This window comes from Calonectris borealis, chromosome 1 (assembly GCF_964195595.1).
Source record: "Calonectris borealis chromosome 1, bCalBor7.hap1.2, whole genome shotgun sequence".
Classification (NCBI taxonomy): domain Eukaryota; kingdom Metazoa; phylum Chordata; class Aves; order Procellariiformes; family Procellariidae; genus Calonectris; species Calonectris borealis.
Window position 1 is genome coordinate 66,612,339 of NC_134312.1, and position 17,460 is coordinate 66,629,798.

General features: G+C 38.4%; 1 protein-coding gene across 1 annotated transcript; it reads right to left on the reverse strand.

Annotated features, from left to right (window-relative positions):
* Positions 1-666: 666 nt before the first annotated feature.
* LOC142078055 (uncharacterized) lies at positions 667-15,655 on the reverse strand. Its single transcript, XM_075140591.1, has 13 exons — positions 15,268-15,655; positions 14,369-14,421; positions 13,521-13,657; positions 12,701-12,836; positions 10,295-10,336; positions 9,549-9,579; positions 7,866-7,916; positions 6,968-7,056; positions 5,728-5,914; positions 4,322-4,777; positions 2,713-2,759; positions 1,704-1,825; positions 667-811 (listed from the first exon to the last, which is right to left on the reverse strand). The coding sequence occupies exons 1-13, from the start codon at positions 15,653-15,655 to the stop codon at positions 667-669; spliced, it is 1,884 nt and encodes a 627-aa protein (XP_074996692.1).
* Between the last annotated feature and the right edge of the window lie 1,805 nt (positions 15,656-17,460).

The window sequence follows — 17,460 nt, forward strand, 5'->3', positions numbered from 1 at the left end:
CCCATTGCATTATCACCTCTACACATTACTTCTAAGACAGAATGACAAAGATTTTAACTATGTTTATAAGGTCCTTACCACTGTCTCGAAGGTACGAGCTGCCCCTGCTAGGATATTTGGGCTGTAAGACAGGCAAGCATGTAGACCCTGGATTTCTAGGGAGCCGTACACATGCCTTTAGCAGAGCACGAGCTGTTCAGAAGGAGTACGTGGCTTCACAAAGAGACAGGAACTGCCACAGCCAACGCTGTCCCTATGTAGGTGGGCAGGAGAGCAGAGCCTATTTTGAGATGCAGGAGTGCAGGGTGGGCCCCATGAAGCTCCACCTAAAGGCTATGTGCCTTGGTAGGCAGGACCTTCTCCTTGCTGAAGGAAACGAAGGATAGCTTGTGAGTATGACCTTTCATCCCCGTCCCCTTCCCCTTCAGAGTGGGAGCAGTCATCTCTACCATCTCTACCCCGACGAGAAGTATCCTTCCCTTGGCACTCAGCCTACCTCCAGTGGTGCAAACAAGCTGGAAGCTGGCAATGCAGAAGAGGGCCCAGCCTGAAAGAGTGAAGAGTGTGCAATTCCTCTCCAGCAAAGGGGAAGTACAAGGTTTTTAGGAAGATGTCCTCAGGGAGGGGACAAAGGAACAGCAAGCCTTGAACCGGGACACACAGCTTTTAACCATCTCTAATATCACCTACATTTCTGTCTTGCAGAGGCCAAATGATTTTTGCTACATTCTTTGCTCGGATCAGTTTCAGACAGTTATCGCAGGGTTTACGTGTAGTGATGAGTTCAGCATTACACAGGTCTCTCTCAGAACTGAAAAAATACAATATTGTCACAATTACAAACAAGGTGTTTTTGCAGGAGGAATTATTTCTCTTGGAATATAGAGTGGGTTCTTCTCTTTTTTTCTCTTCTATCACTGGCCAAGGGAGGTGAGTAAGGGATCTCCAGCCCATGACAAGCAAATACTTGCAGTACATACCATGAGATTGCCAACTTAGAAAATTGATCTACCTATTCTTTGTGTACTCATAGCACCATAAAGACAGAGACTCTGGTTTATGGAATGCATATCTAGGGATCATTTCACCACCAAACCAGAATCACCTGAATATGAGCAGAGCATTCAGTCAACACGCCGCCCACTAAGCAGTTGTCAGAAGAGGGACTGTCAGCCAGGGACACGTGCACGAGCATTTGCAACAGCACTGTCAGTCTGCAGAGAAATTTCCCATAGGCAGGAAACTTCGTGAAAGGAGGCAGTTCAAGTTGATCGCCCGGCTGTGATGACCTGCATTTCCGACGGCTAAATAATACCAGAGCCCACACAGAAGCAATAGCTCCGCTACTGGCTACTCCCATCTCCAGCACCCGTGAAGACCCCTGCCCATGACTGCCACAGGACCTGGGCTTACATGAGGTCAGATACAGGGGACTAGCAGTAACCTCTGAGACTCTGTCACGTAAGTTTGCTGGGTATATTAGAATATAAGCTCAGATGGACCTAGATCTCTGTAAAAAACAATTGTACTCAGTGCCTTACAAGACTAAATTCCTTTCCATGCTATGTAATATTACTTCTCCTTTCTACGCTTTGGAAATTCCCATGGTAGATTAGTCAAGAGAGCTATTTCTTCATTAATGAAGCACCCAACACCAAGACTTTTTTTGTCTAATTCCTTCAAAATATTTAATGAGTTCCTACCTCATAATAATTGCATTAGCTTCTGCACATACAATTGCATGCGTGTCAAAATCAACATCTGCCTTCTTGCAAAATAAACTATTCATTGCCCCTTTTGGATATCCACTGTAGCCCAGGGCAACCTAGAAAGAAACAACATAGAAAGAAACAAAAGGTAATGTTTTTCTGGGACCTTTAGTTATTTACAGCCTAATCCAACTCCTAAAAGCTGTTAATAACTTCAGTGAGAGTCCTCATGTGATGCTGTTTGGTAATGTTCATGCACATCTCCATTTCAAAATGATTGATTGTGGATCCTAATCATATATTTGTATGATATGTGAAATTTCAGAAAACCATGAATATTTTTTCCCCAAAAGGATAATTTGTCTTTGTTTCCAGAAATACATTTTCTTATGAACATGAAATACAATGTCTATAAACAATCATCAGAGGAAATGTTGATTAGGAAGTTAAAATTAACACAAAAGAGGCTGCTAAACACAAAGTCACCAAAAAAATTAGGAAAATGTTAGGTACGTTTTCTTAGCTGTGTCCATTTTGGAAACATATAAAATAAAAATAAGTGTGGAATTTCAATATGATAATAGTAACAATGTCATCAGGGACATCAGCTCATTACTTTAAAGTTTAGCAAACGTGGGACTTCATTTCTTCTAACTGCTGACTATATATTAAATAATCCATCATCTTAATGTTCTGGGACAGAGTTAGGGCATATAAACTTTTTTTTCACAAAAAGTTGGTTTATATTACTGCAACTCCACTAACATTTTTTAAGAAAGTCCACATGATGCAAGTTAACTTCCTCATTTACATGCATAAACACAAGCCTAGTAAACTTAAAGTGCCTTTCATATGGCAGAAATGGGCTTTTTTAAACATTTCCATGCCTGATAACTTATTACATAACAATCTTACAAGCATTATTTTCATATGACAACAGATCACGATTAGACATTTTTATAAGAAGAGCACAATTTCCTAGACCACATAAACTTTTACTTACAATGTTGTCTTCCTTGTAAATCACTGTCCCCACTCCCTCATTATTGTCTGAGGATAAACAGTTGAATAATCACAGTTATAAATTCATACAACACTACGATGTTCAACAAAGCTGCTGGTCAAAAGGTATGACATTCTTACTCATGCCTGCTGGTCCTGAGAGATGCAGAACACCACAGTTGGGACAAAAGTTGCTGTTCCTTGCTCGACTGCCTCCAGAAAATATTGAACCAGGTAAACTCCTGACAAGAAGGCTAACCAGATGTTAGGCTAATCAACCTCCAGTCCTCGTAGCTCTCTATCTGCTATAGTCCATCTCAATTGCCATATCTAATGCTCTTGTGTAGAAGTACCAAAACCATTGACCTAGTATGCTTTCTATCGTTGCAGCTCAGAAAGAGTTTAAAAACTATTTTCTCTGCCTGAACAGCAAGTTCTGTTAGACCTTCCTCAAGCACAGGCACATGCAATGACATCTACTGCCCAGGATCTCTCCTTCCCTCTTCCCCCCGGCAAGAGAAAACAAGCCCCCAAAATTGTCTTTTGAGAGAAAGGGAAAGGAAAACTAGAAACTTTCCACTTTCTGGTGACCCAGGGGAGCCAGTGTGGGCGTGATGTTGATGGAGAGTCCTGAAATATAGCTGGGAGCCATAAGACTCCACTTTATCAATGAGCAACTCTTAGGATGATTAAAAGCAGTCAAGATCTGCAAGGCTTTCTCTTCCATAAAGCAGCCAAATGCATTTAGCTAACAGTAGGAGAAGCATTGGGAAATAGCAGCAGGGATTTGGGATAAAGTGGAAAAAGCCTGTCGTGCTGCTGAGTGAACCCTATTCTCAACCTGCACAGGTACGACTGAACAAAAAAACCAGCCTAATATCTTCGGTGTAACCAACCACAACCAGCCAGACTAATGGACAACATGAGAAAGTAACAGATAATTATGTCCAGTTTAGTTTTCTCTTTGCCTATTGTAGGAGTGCTTCTTCAGTTTTGCAAATCTTCAATGCAAAAATAGGAAAGCTCACCAAAAAACAACGTCGGAACTGACCGCCAGCCATTTGATGCCACAGAGAAACTGGCCCCAACCAGAGCCTCTTGCAATCAGCCTAAGGAGTTAGAAATCCCCACCTGGTGAGGAAGACAGGAGAAGCACGTTCCTCCTCTTCCTCCAGTTTGGCTAGCGGTATGAAAAGAGCCCAACTAAATACCTCTGCACTGTGTTTCTTTGGGTCTCACTCAGCCTTGGGGCTCGCGCTGGAGCAACTTCCCTTTCGGCAAAAGAACCTCCATTTGGTAGTAACAATACACTCTGTTTTTTCTTAGGGAGATTTTTGCCCAATTTGCACTACCAGTCTTCTTCAGATAACCTGAATATCTTTTGTAAGACAATGATGCAACATGAATTAATTTTGTAACACAGGAAATACCACCCCGATACTAAAGTTGGCTAGATACGCAGTTTCACGAATTAGCTAACAGAATGCAATGTAATCAATTAAAGATTTTTTCAGTTCATTATATCTCCAGGAATACAACTATCAATTATGTAGGAATTTTCTACACTGTGTGAATTACTGAGCTAAATTTAGTAATATTAATTTACTTACCACTTCTGGATGCTAATAAATCACAGAGCTGTAACGCATGGGTATATTTAGGATTATTCTTTACAGCATCTTCCTTCTCTTCTAAGATTTTTATTTTTTCATCTTTGCAACTTGCCAGAGCTTTAAAACACTTCTTTGCTGTAGTAAGATTTTTTTTATAGTTTTCCAGTTGGTTTTCTTTCAGGTGTTCCAAGTTAAAGGGCTTTAAAATATTCGCATCAATTTTTCCATCAAATACAGATGTAATGGGAATTAGATCATCATCAGAAGATGCTCTTTTATTTGAATTAAGTATTTGCATCTCTCTTTGATTGTTTATGGTTGGTACATACACCGCTGCAACAACATAGCTTTCTGTAAAGATGGCATTGGCATGTTTTACCAGATCATCCCTTGGGTTATATTCTGCCATTTTAGTTTCAAGTTTTGGCCAGTAATACACTTGTGAGACTTGTGCTAAATAAAGAAAATACATATGCAATATTAATATTAAATAGGAAATATACCAGTGGTCATTTTTCCCATTAATAAAGGTAAAGTCATATGGAATATACTTAAGCAAGCTGCAGCTTTTCCCCACATTAGTAAAATAATATTAAAATATTTTTGTTAACACATTATTTTCATAGTCAAAAGGGAATCTTTATATACAATTAATGACTTTTTTTTTCCCAGGTGATTAAACTTTTGTCTCTACTTATATTTACCAAATGGTAAAAATTTCCAAAACAAGGAGATTGTTTTAAAACGATACAGGAAGTTATTGAAGTTATTGTGGAGGAAAAATATCAATTAGGCATCTAAAAAACCTAGAATATTCAACAAATAGGTAGTGCGTTATCATTTGTGAGGTACTACAGATTAACTTGTCTGCAAAAAATCTACCTACTTCTCTTGTTATCCTGAATACTAATACCTGAGGTACATTTCTCATCTGATAAACTACTTAAATGGGAATGGCTGTTTTCTTTTTGTTTATTTTATTGGGTCGATTATCTATGCATTATTTTTTCAGGATTTCCACATCCCTTGGGACCACTGCTTTAATTTTTTTTCTCATTTAACAAAAATCTCTACAAGCTCTGGTGGCTCCTTTTTCATTTAATGACTTGCACTCTTCATGATCCATGTGTTAGTAAATACCAACAATTTGTATAATGACATTATGAATCACATCTTAATATTCTCTAATAATCACAGCTATTTTATTGTATAAGATATTTAGCTACATCAGCTTCTGACAGTGATCTGAATGATTCATATAGAACCAACTGAGGAAAAATGCAGAGAGCAAAATGAAAGAAAATAAAGAGGAAGAGAAGTGACTGGCATGACTAGTTTACCAGCCTATGACTACGCCACATGTACAATCATAGTCTAGGAGATATTTCAGTTCTGATACTGACCTTGAACCAGCAATTTTGCACAATAATTGCAAGGCATCCGAGACATGTAAACTTCACAGCCTTTCAGTGCATTAGGAAACCTTAACAGCACTTTTGGCACAGCATGAAGTTCCTCTGTTGAGCAGCCCAGAGCAATAATCCTTTTTGGCTTGCTCGCTTCACAGACAACGATTCCAGTTTTGCAATACTGCATACACATACACAAATAAACATACACATATACAAATGAATGTATAACCATTCAATGAATGAGAGTCCCACCAGATTACGTGTATATAAAGTAATAGCAACCAAGGGATCCCACAGAAAAAGAATGGCATTTGTTGCAAAAGGGTAGGGATCAAGCAGTCTAGAAACGTGCCGATTCTTGTGGATTTTCGGTCACTTCTGATGTGTCTACAGCACATAATTCAATTTTTGTATTTTAGATCACAGCACAAATAGTTTGACTGGAGTCCAGAAAGGGGTAGGAGGTAGACCTTTGGAAAATCACGGAAAAAGTAGGGAGATTAATATCCCAATAGCTGGTCTAGCAGACTACCGAAACAGAAGAAAGGAGTGACAGGATGTAGTTTCAAACAATGCCAACATTACTCAAAGGATACTCACGGTAGGAACCATCAGACATCTATGTAGCTTCAAAAACTCAAACAGCTTTGATTTATCAAAATTTATTAGAGTCTAAGCATACAATAGATTAAAATCCTAACTGCGGGACTGTGGCCCACAGGCAACCCACACTGGGGCAGGGAAATTCCTGAGGGACCACAGCCAGCAGACAACTATGCCGGGACAGGGACAGTAGGAAGCACGGAGGAGCAGAGGAAAACTGGGAAAAAGCACAGAGGAGCTGCAGACAAACCATCACGCACACAGCCCCAACCTCCTGCACCATCTATCGCCTCACTGAAGGAATTGGGACCAAATGAGAGTAACCTATGGTGAAAACAAGGGAAGTTGAGACTAGGAAGGTGGAATGGTGGGTGTTTGGCTTAAGTTGAATGTGGAAAAAATCGATTGGAGGATGTTTAACTCCTTATGTTTTCTTTTTTTCCTCAATATCCAATTCAGCAAACAGAAGTCTGTATTTATTGGCAATAAATTGAATTAAGTAAAAATTCCCCAAATTAAAATTGTTTTGCCTACAACACCAAGTCAGTAATTTTTAAATCAAGATCCTATTGGACACTGGTTTTTTAGCCTCGATAACAATGAATATGCTTGAGTTGACTTAACTCACATTTTCCTGTGATTCACTTGGTGAATTTTCCATATGTAATGCTAGGAAGATGCACAAGTCTTCTTTCTTCAGGTGAGGAACAGGAAGATCTAGAAACAAACAATGGAAAGAAAAGTTAATCAAAACTGTCTTGGAGAAAAAAGTAGGTAATGTCCAAAAATTAGCAAATAATTACTGGTAATGAGATAGAAAGGATAATTATCCTAAGTGAAAATTTGGGAGGAAAGGTTATAATTTCTGTGTATGTTGAACTAAAGAACTGTTTCTTAATAATGTATCAGAGCTCGATTGGTCAGTTACTCTGTAAAGAGCCTTATCTTTGCACTTTACCCATCAGCTCATCCATTTATGCTTGCCAGTCCTCTGAGGCAAACGGTAATGATTGTCACAGGAGCTTTTGCTTGACAGAGTGCAAAGGTATCCTGGATCTCTTTTCTTCTGGTTTTTTTTTGATGCTATATACTCTTTTCTGCTGGCATAGGGAATGATTTCTATTGACTTCAAGAGGGAAGAAACTGTATGTGAATATCCAATATCTGGAATGGCCAACTGTATTCCCCTATGTCATACTCATCTTCAGAATTTGTATCTTTCAACTATCATAGTACAAACCCTTCCCTTTCATGTTATATTTTTTGCTAAGATTTCAATAACATTAGGTAAGGCTGAAAAAAAATTTATAGAATTAATTTTACTTAAAGTAAAATTAAAATGAAGACAAATATGCTGCCAGAGAGATATGTCAGAAGTTCGTGTATCAGCTGCCTGTACTGTCTAATATCCAGCTCACTGCTTTCAGGACAATTACATTTATTCAACCCTATTTAAGGAAATAATATTAGGGAAACCAAAAACTATGATGATTAGTGAAAAGTTTACTAAATTTATTTCACTTTGCCTTCATCATCCCTTCCTTCTGTTCCTCCGTTGTCTTTTGAATCACTGGGTACTGGAAGACAGAGGAGAAAAGGTCTGATTAGGAATGTCACATAAGAAGGTATTACATGAAGTGTAGCAGTGTATCAGCCCTCCTCTCATTATCAACACTGGCAGACTATCCACTGTGAGTCAGGCATCTCAGAAGCCACGATTGGTTTAGGACAACGTTTGACAGTCAGGGCATCAAAGTCCAGGCTCTGATACTTTATTCAGAAAGAAACTATATTAAAATGGATGGGAATTGCCCAGATATAAAACAGTTAACTGAATGTCACGTAGAAATAAATACGGCTCCCCAGTAGCGGTGGTGGTGATGACAAGGGGGTTGGGTTGGGTTTGTGTTGTTGGGGGTTTTTTTTAAGTTTGAATTCCACCTTTTTAACCGACAAATTCATAATGCTTTCCTCACAAACAGAACGGTCAATACCTACACTGTCTCCTTTCTCCCTTTGCTTTCACACTGAGGACTGCCTTTTCTTGTCTTTGATACTGAGTCTCTGCTTGTTCATTTCTGCCATCCTGTCATCCTCCTTACGTGAACTTCATCATCCTGGTTCTCACTCTTCCCATCAGTTTGATTTCATTCTACAGCAAATATATACTGTTCTCCTCGATTTTAAAATAATCTATCCCTTACTCCTCTTCAGTTACATAGTTTTCCCCAACTCACTTGTCCATTGTACCTTCACACTCCATGACGGTGTGGTCAGCAACTTTTTTGGAGTTTCTAATTTCAGTTTTGTTCCAATTCTTGATTTGATTTAAAATCCCTATTCTCCCTCAGTAAGGGCAATGATGCTTCAGCATATAAATCATTAAAAGTTCAAAATTTTAGTTCAGTTCTAAGTTTGGTTTGTCTTAAGCCAAGCAAGAAGTATACAAGATTTCGTGTATTCTCAAAATGTTGTGCAATGTTCTTAAAAACTTCTGTTACTTTTTACTGCTTGTCTAGTCTAAATAAAATTATAAGTTATTTAAGAAAATTTCAGTATTAATGACCTTATTTTGTCGTAGGAGACCTGACTCCCTAACTGGCATAACTCATAACAGCATAAAGCCGGTGGCATGGGGAGAAGACTCAAGCCCAGTACCTCCAAGGATTTGGATATATCCATTTAAGACTAGAAGAAATTAACAGAAAAGGCTTGAAATAAGAAAACTATCATGAAGGATGCTGATTAGTCATTTGGGCAAAACAAAAAATTAATGACTAAGAGAGAGAGAGCAGAAACCATTAACCCCAGAAACTTCCTATGATATTCCTCTGTCTCTTCAACTGTAACCAGTTACGGGGTCTGGCCACTTACAGACTTGAAAGGCAACATTTCTATATAATTCTGTCCTCTGCATATTCAGAAGTATTGTGGCAGAAGTGGAATCTGCAGGGTACATATATTTGTAATGTATAGTTCCAAAGGAAGGTTGGAACGAGCAGAACTAATTTAAGGGTAACTCAATTAAATTTCCAGTAATTAGATGCAATTTATAATCAGATTTTGTTATATTTGTTACATGCTGCAAAACAGGCTTCAAAGAAAAATAGTTAGTAACATACTGTGCTTCTAAGTTTAAACACCAAGTAATACCAGAAGAAACCAAATGGAACAGTACCAACGGACAAGCAAATTAATCTTAACCATACCTGCCGTAAGTTGAGTTTTGCACTGTTTCCACTGGAAAAAAAACAACCAAACAAAAACTCAATACATTTATTTAAAGCATAAGTGACATTTATTTAGTACTTTCCACAATTTGTCTGCTCAAATCTGCCATTATATCTAACAGCTATTAATCAATCTACTATGAGGATTTCTTGGACCACTGGACAAACGTGGGTCCTCAATATCATTCTTGTCTATTCCAGTTTTAAAGCAAGTCAATTACATAGCCTACTCTCCTCTAAGCGTTTATCCAGTTCATCAGCAGTCTTATGTGTACCAGTTCCCTCTTTTCCCAACTCAGACTGCTTTACCTCCATCAGATGTATCTGATGGATCTTGAAAAGTGAAGCAATACTTTTCTACATCATCTGCTTCCACTTCTGACATGCCTTCTACCTGCTGAATTATATGACATCTGGGAATGACTGGCTCCCAAAACTACACATGGAGTTCAAAATAATGACTGAAAAGCTCTGATGTGTATATTCAGATGAATACATATTTACATATCATCAAATGCTTCATGAACACTCAATGTATTTTAATGAACTTTCTATCTAATGAAAATGTGCTTCTTAAAACAACAGAAAAAAAACCCAAATAAACAAGGCAAACCAGAAGGATGACACATATCAAAGCAAACTATTCTATGCTTTTATTATATAAATGTTCAAAAATACTTTTTAGTAATACAACCCTGAGTCTAATCTTCAATATGCAAACCTACCTCGTGATAGTCAAAGTTTCTCTTTAAATCATCTACAGGATCCTAAAAGAAAAAAGAAACGTAAAAGCAAACAAGGCAGAGATTCAGGCACTCGCAGAATCACTGAGGTTGGGAGCCACCTCTGGAGGTCTCCAGTCCAGACCCCCTGCTCAAGGCAGGGTGAACTAAAGCAGATCTCCTGGGGCCATGTCCACTCAGATTTTTAGTATCTCCAAGGATGGGGGCTCCACAACCTCTCTGGGCAACGTGTTCCAGTGCTCGTCACCCTCACAGCAAAAAGGCTTTTTCTTATGTTTTAGTGGAATATCCTGTATTTCAAATTGTGCCTATTGCCTCTTGTCCCATCACTGGGCACCACTGAGAAGAGTCTGGCTGTCTTCTTTACCCCCTCCATACACATGGATAAGATCCCACTTGAGCTTTCTCTTTTCCAGGCTAATCAGTCCCAGCTCTCTCAGCCTCTCCTCATATGAGAAATGCTCCCATCGCTTAATCGTCTTCATGGCCTTTAGCGGGACTCACTCTCATATGTCTGCCTATCTCTTGAACTGGGGAGGCCAGAAGTAGACACAATGTTCCAACTGTGGCCTCACCAGTGCTTAGCAAAAGGATCACCTCTCTCAACCTGCTGGCAATACCCAGCCTAATGCAGCCAAGGAGGCTGTTGGCCTTTGCCTCAAGTGCACATTGCTGCATCCTAGTCAACTTGCCCACCAGGGCTCCCAGGTCCTTTTCTGCAAAGCTTCTTTCCCGTCGGTCAGCCCCAGCCTGTACTGGGGCATGGGACTGTTCCTCCCCAGGTGCACAAGCTTTGCACTTCCCTTTGTTGAATTTCATTAGATTCCTGTTTTGTCATTTCTCCAACCTGTCAAGGTCCCTCTGAATCAACCATCTGGTGTACCAACCACTCCTCTCAGTTTTGGATCATCTACATACTTCCCGAGGGGGCACTCTGACTCATCACCCAGGTCATTAATGACAATATTGAATAGTTTTGGTCCCACTATCCACCCCTACACCATTAGGAACTGGCCTCCAGCTGGACTTTGTGCTGCTGATCACAACCCTCTGAGTCTGGCAGTTCAGATAGTTCTCAATCCACCTCGCTATCCACTTATCTAGTCCACACTTGATCAGTTTGTCTATGAGGATGCTGTGGGAGATAGTGTTGCGAGTCTTGTTAAAATCAAGATGAAAAACATGCACTGCTCTCTACTCATCCACCGAGCTGATCATTTCATCATGAAAGGATGTCAGGATAGTCAGGCATGTTTTCCCCTTCATAAATCCATGCTAACTACTCCCGGTCACCTTCTTGACAGGTCCCATGGTCTTGTGTACATCCAACTTCTTTAAATATTCCATAACCAGATTTTACTCTACTGAGGGTAGATCCTTCATTGTTCCACATCTTCCCACTGGTCTCAGGACATGGGATTCCTGAGGGCAAATCTTGGCAATAAAAACCAAGGCAAAGGAGACTTTGAACACCTCAGCCATGTTTGTCTTTATACGGGTAGAATTTAATCTAGAACATGGACATTAACTGGATACTTGGGCCTGAACCAAAACTGAGACCTTTTCCTTCTGAAAGATTTTTCCCAAGCCATACACAAATTATTTGATTTAAATTACATCCAAGTAAATCCTGTTAAGTAATTAAGGGACTTCCCTGAAAGGAATAATACTCCTTTGCAAACTCAGAAAATACTTGTTCTTTCCGCTAAATGGAGGGCTAGATCTTACAATGGAGCCAAAAATACCTTTTTTGGCACAGACCTGTAAACAGTGAAGCCTAACTCATCAGACACTTCAAATATGAGAATATGAGACTTAGAAAGACGACTTGCATTTACCCTGAGGGATTAAAAGTTAAGCGTGTGCAATGCAGGACAGAGGTACTCCTTCATATTGGAAGTCTTACTGAAGCATGCCACAGCTCCCCTCAGCATTTATGCCCAGGTTTCCTGCATATAGCAAGGAATAACCAAGACACAACCAAGACACATATCCAGGTCTCACCATCATAAGAGTTCAGGCACAGCCAGAATAAGCATTCAGATGCAAAATTAGGGAGCACTCCAAAGCTCTGCCATATAGATGTAGCTAGACTGGAGGCTGGACTTTCCCAGTGCAAGATCCTAAAATACGTAACTTGTTCCTTTCCTGACTTTAGAAGTATCTGAGTAAAGATTTCCAAGGCAGAAAGCAAGCCATAGAATTTCAGCTGTATATGAGTATGAACAATGAAGCATCTCATAGGTGATGAGCTGCTATGGTTCCTCTACACAGAAGGGTAAGAACTGATGTGTTTGTCTGTAAGTCAACTATAAATAAACTGACCCTCCTGCCCCCAAACATATAATTACATTATGACAATAAATAAATAATATTACATAAGCATACTTCACCACATGGTTTGGATAATTCTTTTACACAATGAATTGTCTTGATTTTCACTTCCTTCAAAAGGTTCTGACAGTCACGACAGGGAGGTTTGATGCAGTAAAGAACATCACTCTCTTCTATTTTAAGCTTTGATCTGAAAAATATATGTATATGCACAATTAATTCATTTTCTGCAAAGCTAAAACTAAACATAATGTTTGCATTTCTTTAAAATAAATTTAGTATTTGCATTGAAGACTATTATTTCTAATTAGATTACTCTCTATCTCCTCCTCCAAGTTTCCTGTTTCATCTTGATTTTCCCTTCAAATATCTGATCTTTGTTGCTTCCTCTACTCCTGCGTATATAAAAGTGTTACTATTCTGAGCCATATGGTTTTACAGACTAACCATTCTCCAACTATTGACAGCTAGAGTCTTAAGGGATCTGGCTGACTTGACACTACTCTTGCTAGCCTAAGGACCACCAAAAAAGACTGCCAGGCAGAATGCTGCAGACTGTGTCTTTCAAAAACTGTTTAGAGCTTCATGACAACGAGATCAGGTGATTATTTTGGCAGTGTGGGAATACAAGGTGGTACCACACCTTTCTGGGGGTGGAGGAGAGGAAACGCACACATTAAAATGTTCACTGTAAGCTCAGAGCTGTAAAATGTTAAGTCTTTGAAACTGGATTAACGGGTGAATCTGTTCGATGGAAAGGTCAAAGAGAAAATCCATGGTCAGTCACTGACTTGTTCACACTACACACTATTCACATCTATTGTCATAAAGAACGCCTGCGAAGTCACTCCATTACTAGATTTGTAACAATAACCTGTATAGGAGAACGTTTGCTTCAGCATGGAGAACAACTTCCCGTTTTGCAAGTCCAGCCTTCTGTTTTTTTCTCCCCAAAAAGGGCAAGTTTGCATATAATATGCCGATGGGGTATCCATTATAACCTGCCCCAAACTGCCAAAAAACCAAATGAAATAAAATAATCAAAATGTAACATACCCTTCCAAACATCATTAACATTTTAACCATATATTAATACGGTTTCAAATCCTAAATGTATGCTGTCTATATATTTCTAGATACACACAACAAGTTTTTATGGCTGTTTATATCACATTTTTAATCAGCTTTAACAGTTTACCACAAGCATCTTACCACCCCATCATGTTATCCCTTTTAACACAGTCAAGAGCTAATTTTGCTGTTGCATCCAGTGAGGTCATCGGTCTCCATCAATTTCATCACCATCTTTTTGTCTCTCTACCTTTGCAAGAAACTTAGGATTCTCCTTTTTAGTGGGCCTCAGGGATCATTTTTGTAAAGTTAAATGATAAAATATTATCATTACTATTAGCATATTTATTATGGGAGAATGTGTTCATGAGGGAAATTCAACTCCCTTAACTTCTTTACATGTCTACACCTGAACTAGTCACCCTAGATTCCCTTCATATTCCAGGGAGAAAACCAGGTCCGCCTGGCCTATTCCATACTCTGGATTGAGATGAGTGACACTCTAGATCTCCACCGACTATAAAGGGGAGGCAGGGTCAATAGCTCAGAAGTAGGCATCTTTGCCACACGTCTACATTGGGTCAAATAAACCGCACCCCCTGGAGCACTGAATAGAAATTTTACAAGTGTTGGAGAATTCAATCTACTTACAAAATATCCATCCTGACTGTACAGAACACACCCCACACCTCGGTTTGGATCACCTTTTAGAAGAGAGAAAGGTTTTCATGTCACTTAAAAAACATACTTTTTTCATATTTAAAAACATATTTTACAGACTAACATGTATTGCTTTAATGATATAGAAATGGAAGCCATAAATGACTGCTTATATGTTGAAAGAATCCATCCATGCATATACATTATCCAATTCTAGACAGACACCCATACACAGTAACACAATGAGGCACAGCTACTATCAAGTACAACAAATGTCAGATTTCAGAAGAACACAACAACTTAAAATCTAACTCAAGGTACACTCTTTGATTAATAATTGCAGAGTATTAACTTGATACAAAATCCTGATAACAGAATATAGAAGGTTATAAGATCTTCCATTGATGAGATTTGCTATAAGTCCACCTAGGTACATTAACAATATACTGAGAATGTTTGAATTTATACACACACACACACACACATATATATATATAAAATATTGTTCCCTCCCCCCAAAATGGATTAAGTGATAAAATATTATTTTCTATATTTCTACAATATGTTTCCATCTTCTGCTTTAGGTTTAAGTTCAGTATTGCAACAAACATTATAAACAATAATATTCAACATTAGTGTAATAAATACATTAATGAAAAATATTTTAGCAGCGATGTTAGGAAAGTGTGCCAATTTCTCTGATACCAAGATATGTTGTGAAATATTTACTCTTTGCTGTAGCTGAGTGATAATAAAAAATAATAAAATAAATATACAGGATAAAATATAAATAATAATAATAAAATAATAGCAATAATAAAAAATAAATATACAGGAATTCATTCTTTATATTTGGTTACTATTCTTTATATACTCTCATTATAACTTACCAGATCTTGCTGCTAAAAAATAACAAAGCTGCAAAGCATGTCGATGAACATCTTCCTCAGGTTCTTTTTTCTCAAGTTCGGAACATTTCAGTAAAAAATCATAGCAACGTAAAGCATTTTCCATCCGCTTGACACATGTATTTTTGCAGCTACGTATGTTAAACAGTGGATAATATTTGTCAAAGTCTTCAGCTTGATAATCGAGCAACTTAAAGTTGCTGTTCAGCTGTCCTCTGCATCGTATTTTTTTTGCAATCATTTTCACAGTTTCAAAGCTTGACATGGGTAAGAGCACACTGCTACTTATACAACTTCTAAGAAACATATGGTCAACTTGTTGACTATCTTCCTCAACCTTTGAATCATCTCCTTTTTTTTCAGGAGCCATTGGCCAGTAATAGACTGAAGAAACCGAACCTAGAAACAAACGCTGAAAGTCACTTAAAGTGCCATACAGTTGGGTGGGACATTCAATTCACGTGTTTTTTGTTTAAAACAGTGGGCCAATTTTCTGTTGCATTGCAATTCTGTGGGCACACTAGAGTCCAAAGCCTATATGGTTACCCACAGAGCTTAAAGCACTCCCATTGCAACAGGATCTGAACTGAATATAGAACTATTGCAACGACTGGTACTTCGCTTTCATAAATGACTTCCCACAGTTTGCCAATCCTTTCCCAAGCAAGCAGTCACACTTATTTCTAAGAGACTACCTGCACAAAAAAGGATTACTTGACTAAGGAGGGATTTGTTGGACTGAGCCACATATAACATTTTTCTAGACATGATGCTTAGTAGGGTCATTTATGAACTTCTTATTCAGGTAGAACTGCAGTTAACACAGATGGATTAAAAATGTATTATATACCTTGAATGAGGAATGTGGTACAAGTTGTACATGGTTTCCTGGACAAATACACAGTGCAGTCACGCAAAGAAGAGGGAAGACACCGAATGATTTGCTGTACAGCATGCAACCCAGGTTTGGAGAAAGTCATAGCTACCACTTTGTGTACTTTGTCCGACTCGCATATTACAATCCCAGTCTTATTGAACTGAAGAGAAAAAAATGAAAGCTTCTTTTTCAAAGCAGATTTGATTTTACAAGCATGCATGCTTTATACAGATTCAAAAATACTATAGGTTTTGCCACACTGTATTACATATAACTGCTCTTTAGTCCCACGATCTTTAGATCACAACTTCTCTTCATGAAAAGTTAATGTAACTTCAGTATTAATTGATTTTTTTCTGTGCATTAGTTCTCAAGAAATCCAGTGCTGCTCCAATTAAGAGACACACAAAACCAAAACTGGAATCAATCGGAAAGATCAAACTATAGATTTCTAAAACACTCTCAGAAGTATTTCTTTCTGTTAGCCAAATTTCTCCAAGAATATATATACACACACACACTTATATATACAGCTGGGTTCTTTATAAACACTATATTAGCTGAGGTAGGACAAAAAAAAAAGACAATGGTATTAAAATTAATAATGAGTGTCCAGGTTATTTAAATCTTCTGTACATTCATGTAATGGCAGGTATTCTAATGCCCACTGTTGCTATAATAGTGCAAAAAGTAAATTATACTGTCGCTGGATACAGCCCCCCTGCAAGGCTAGTAGATGCACTACACGGTCACAAATTAGAATCACAGAGTAACTTAGATCTGAAATGGAAACCTGGCGGCTATCCAATCCACCTCCCTGCTCAAAGCAGAGCCAACTTCAAAATTAGATCAGATTATTCAGTTCTTACTTAGATAACAGTTTTTGTCTTCTCTGTCACAGAAGTAGTTGGAATAATCTATTCTAAGTGATCATCTACGGATTCAACTGTTCTGAAGTTCAGTAACACCTACAGGGAACGTTTCACTGAACGCAGGAGCATTCCGCCTGCCCCGAGGGATGCCTGCATGGGGACTGAATACCTTGTGCCATTTTTCAGAAAAGAACAGCAGCTTTGGGATCCACTAACATTTTCAAAAAGACTGTAAACATGTATTTCTGTAAATTTCTCAAAGCAATAATAGCATCAAGCAAAGAAAGTAGTATCAGTGATATCAACAAAGATCTATTACTGACCATCTGACCAAAAGGTAAAAGGTGCCTTTTTTTTTTTTTTAATCCTTTAAGCAATCATCTGATGCATTCAAGGACCTTTTGATAATGGTAGACTAACTATTGA

What these genes read in the sequence shown, in the direction of transcription:
- LOC142078055 (XM_075140591.1), bottom strand. Translation starts at nt 15,655, where the DNA reads ATGGCTCCTGAAAAAAAAGGAGATGATTCAAAGGTTGAGGAAGATAGT. An exon ending in TGCAAAATTGCTGGTTCAAG is followed by an intron (nt 4,778 to 5,727) that starts GTCAGTATCAGA and finishes TTCTTTATTTAG; the next exon opens with CACAAGTCTCACAAGTGTAT. An exon ending in TTTATTAGCATCCAGAAGTG is followed by an intron (nt 2,760 to 4,321) that starts GTAAGTAAATTA and finishes GTTTATCCTCAG; the next exon opens with ACAATAATGAGGGAGTGGGG.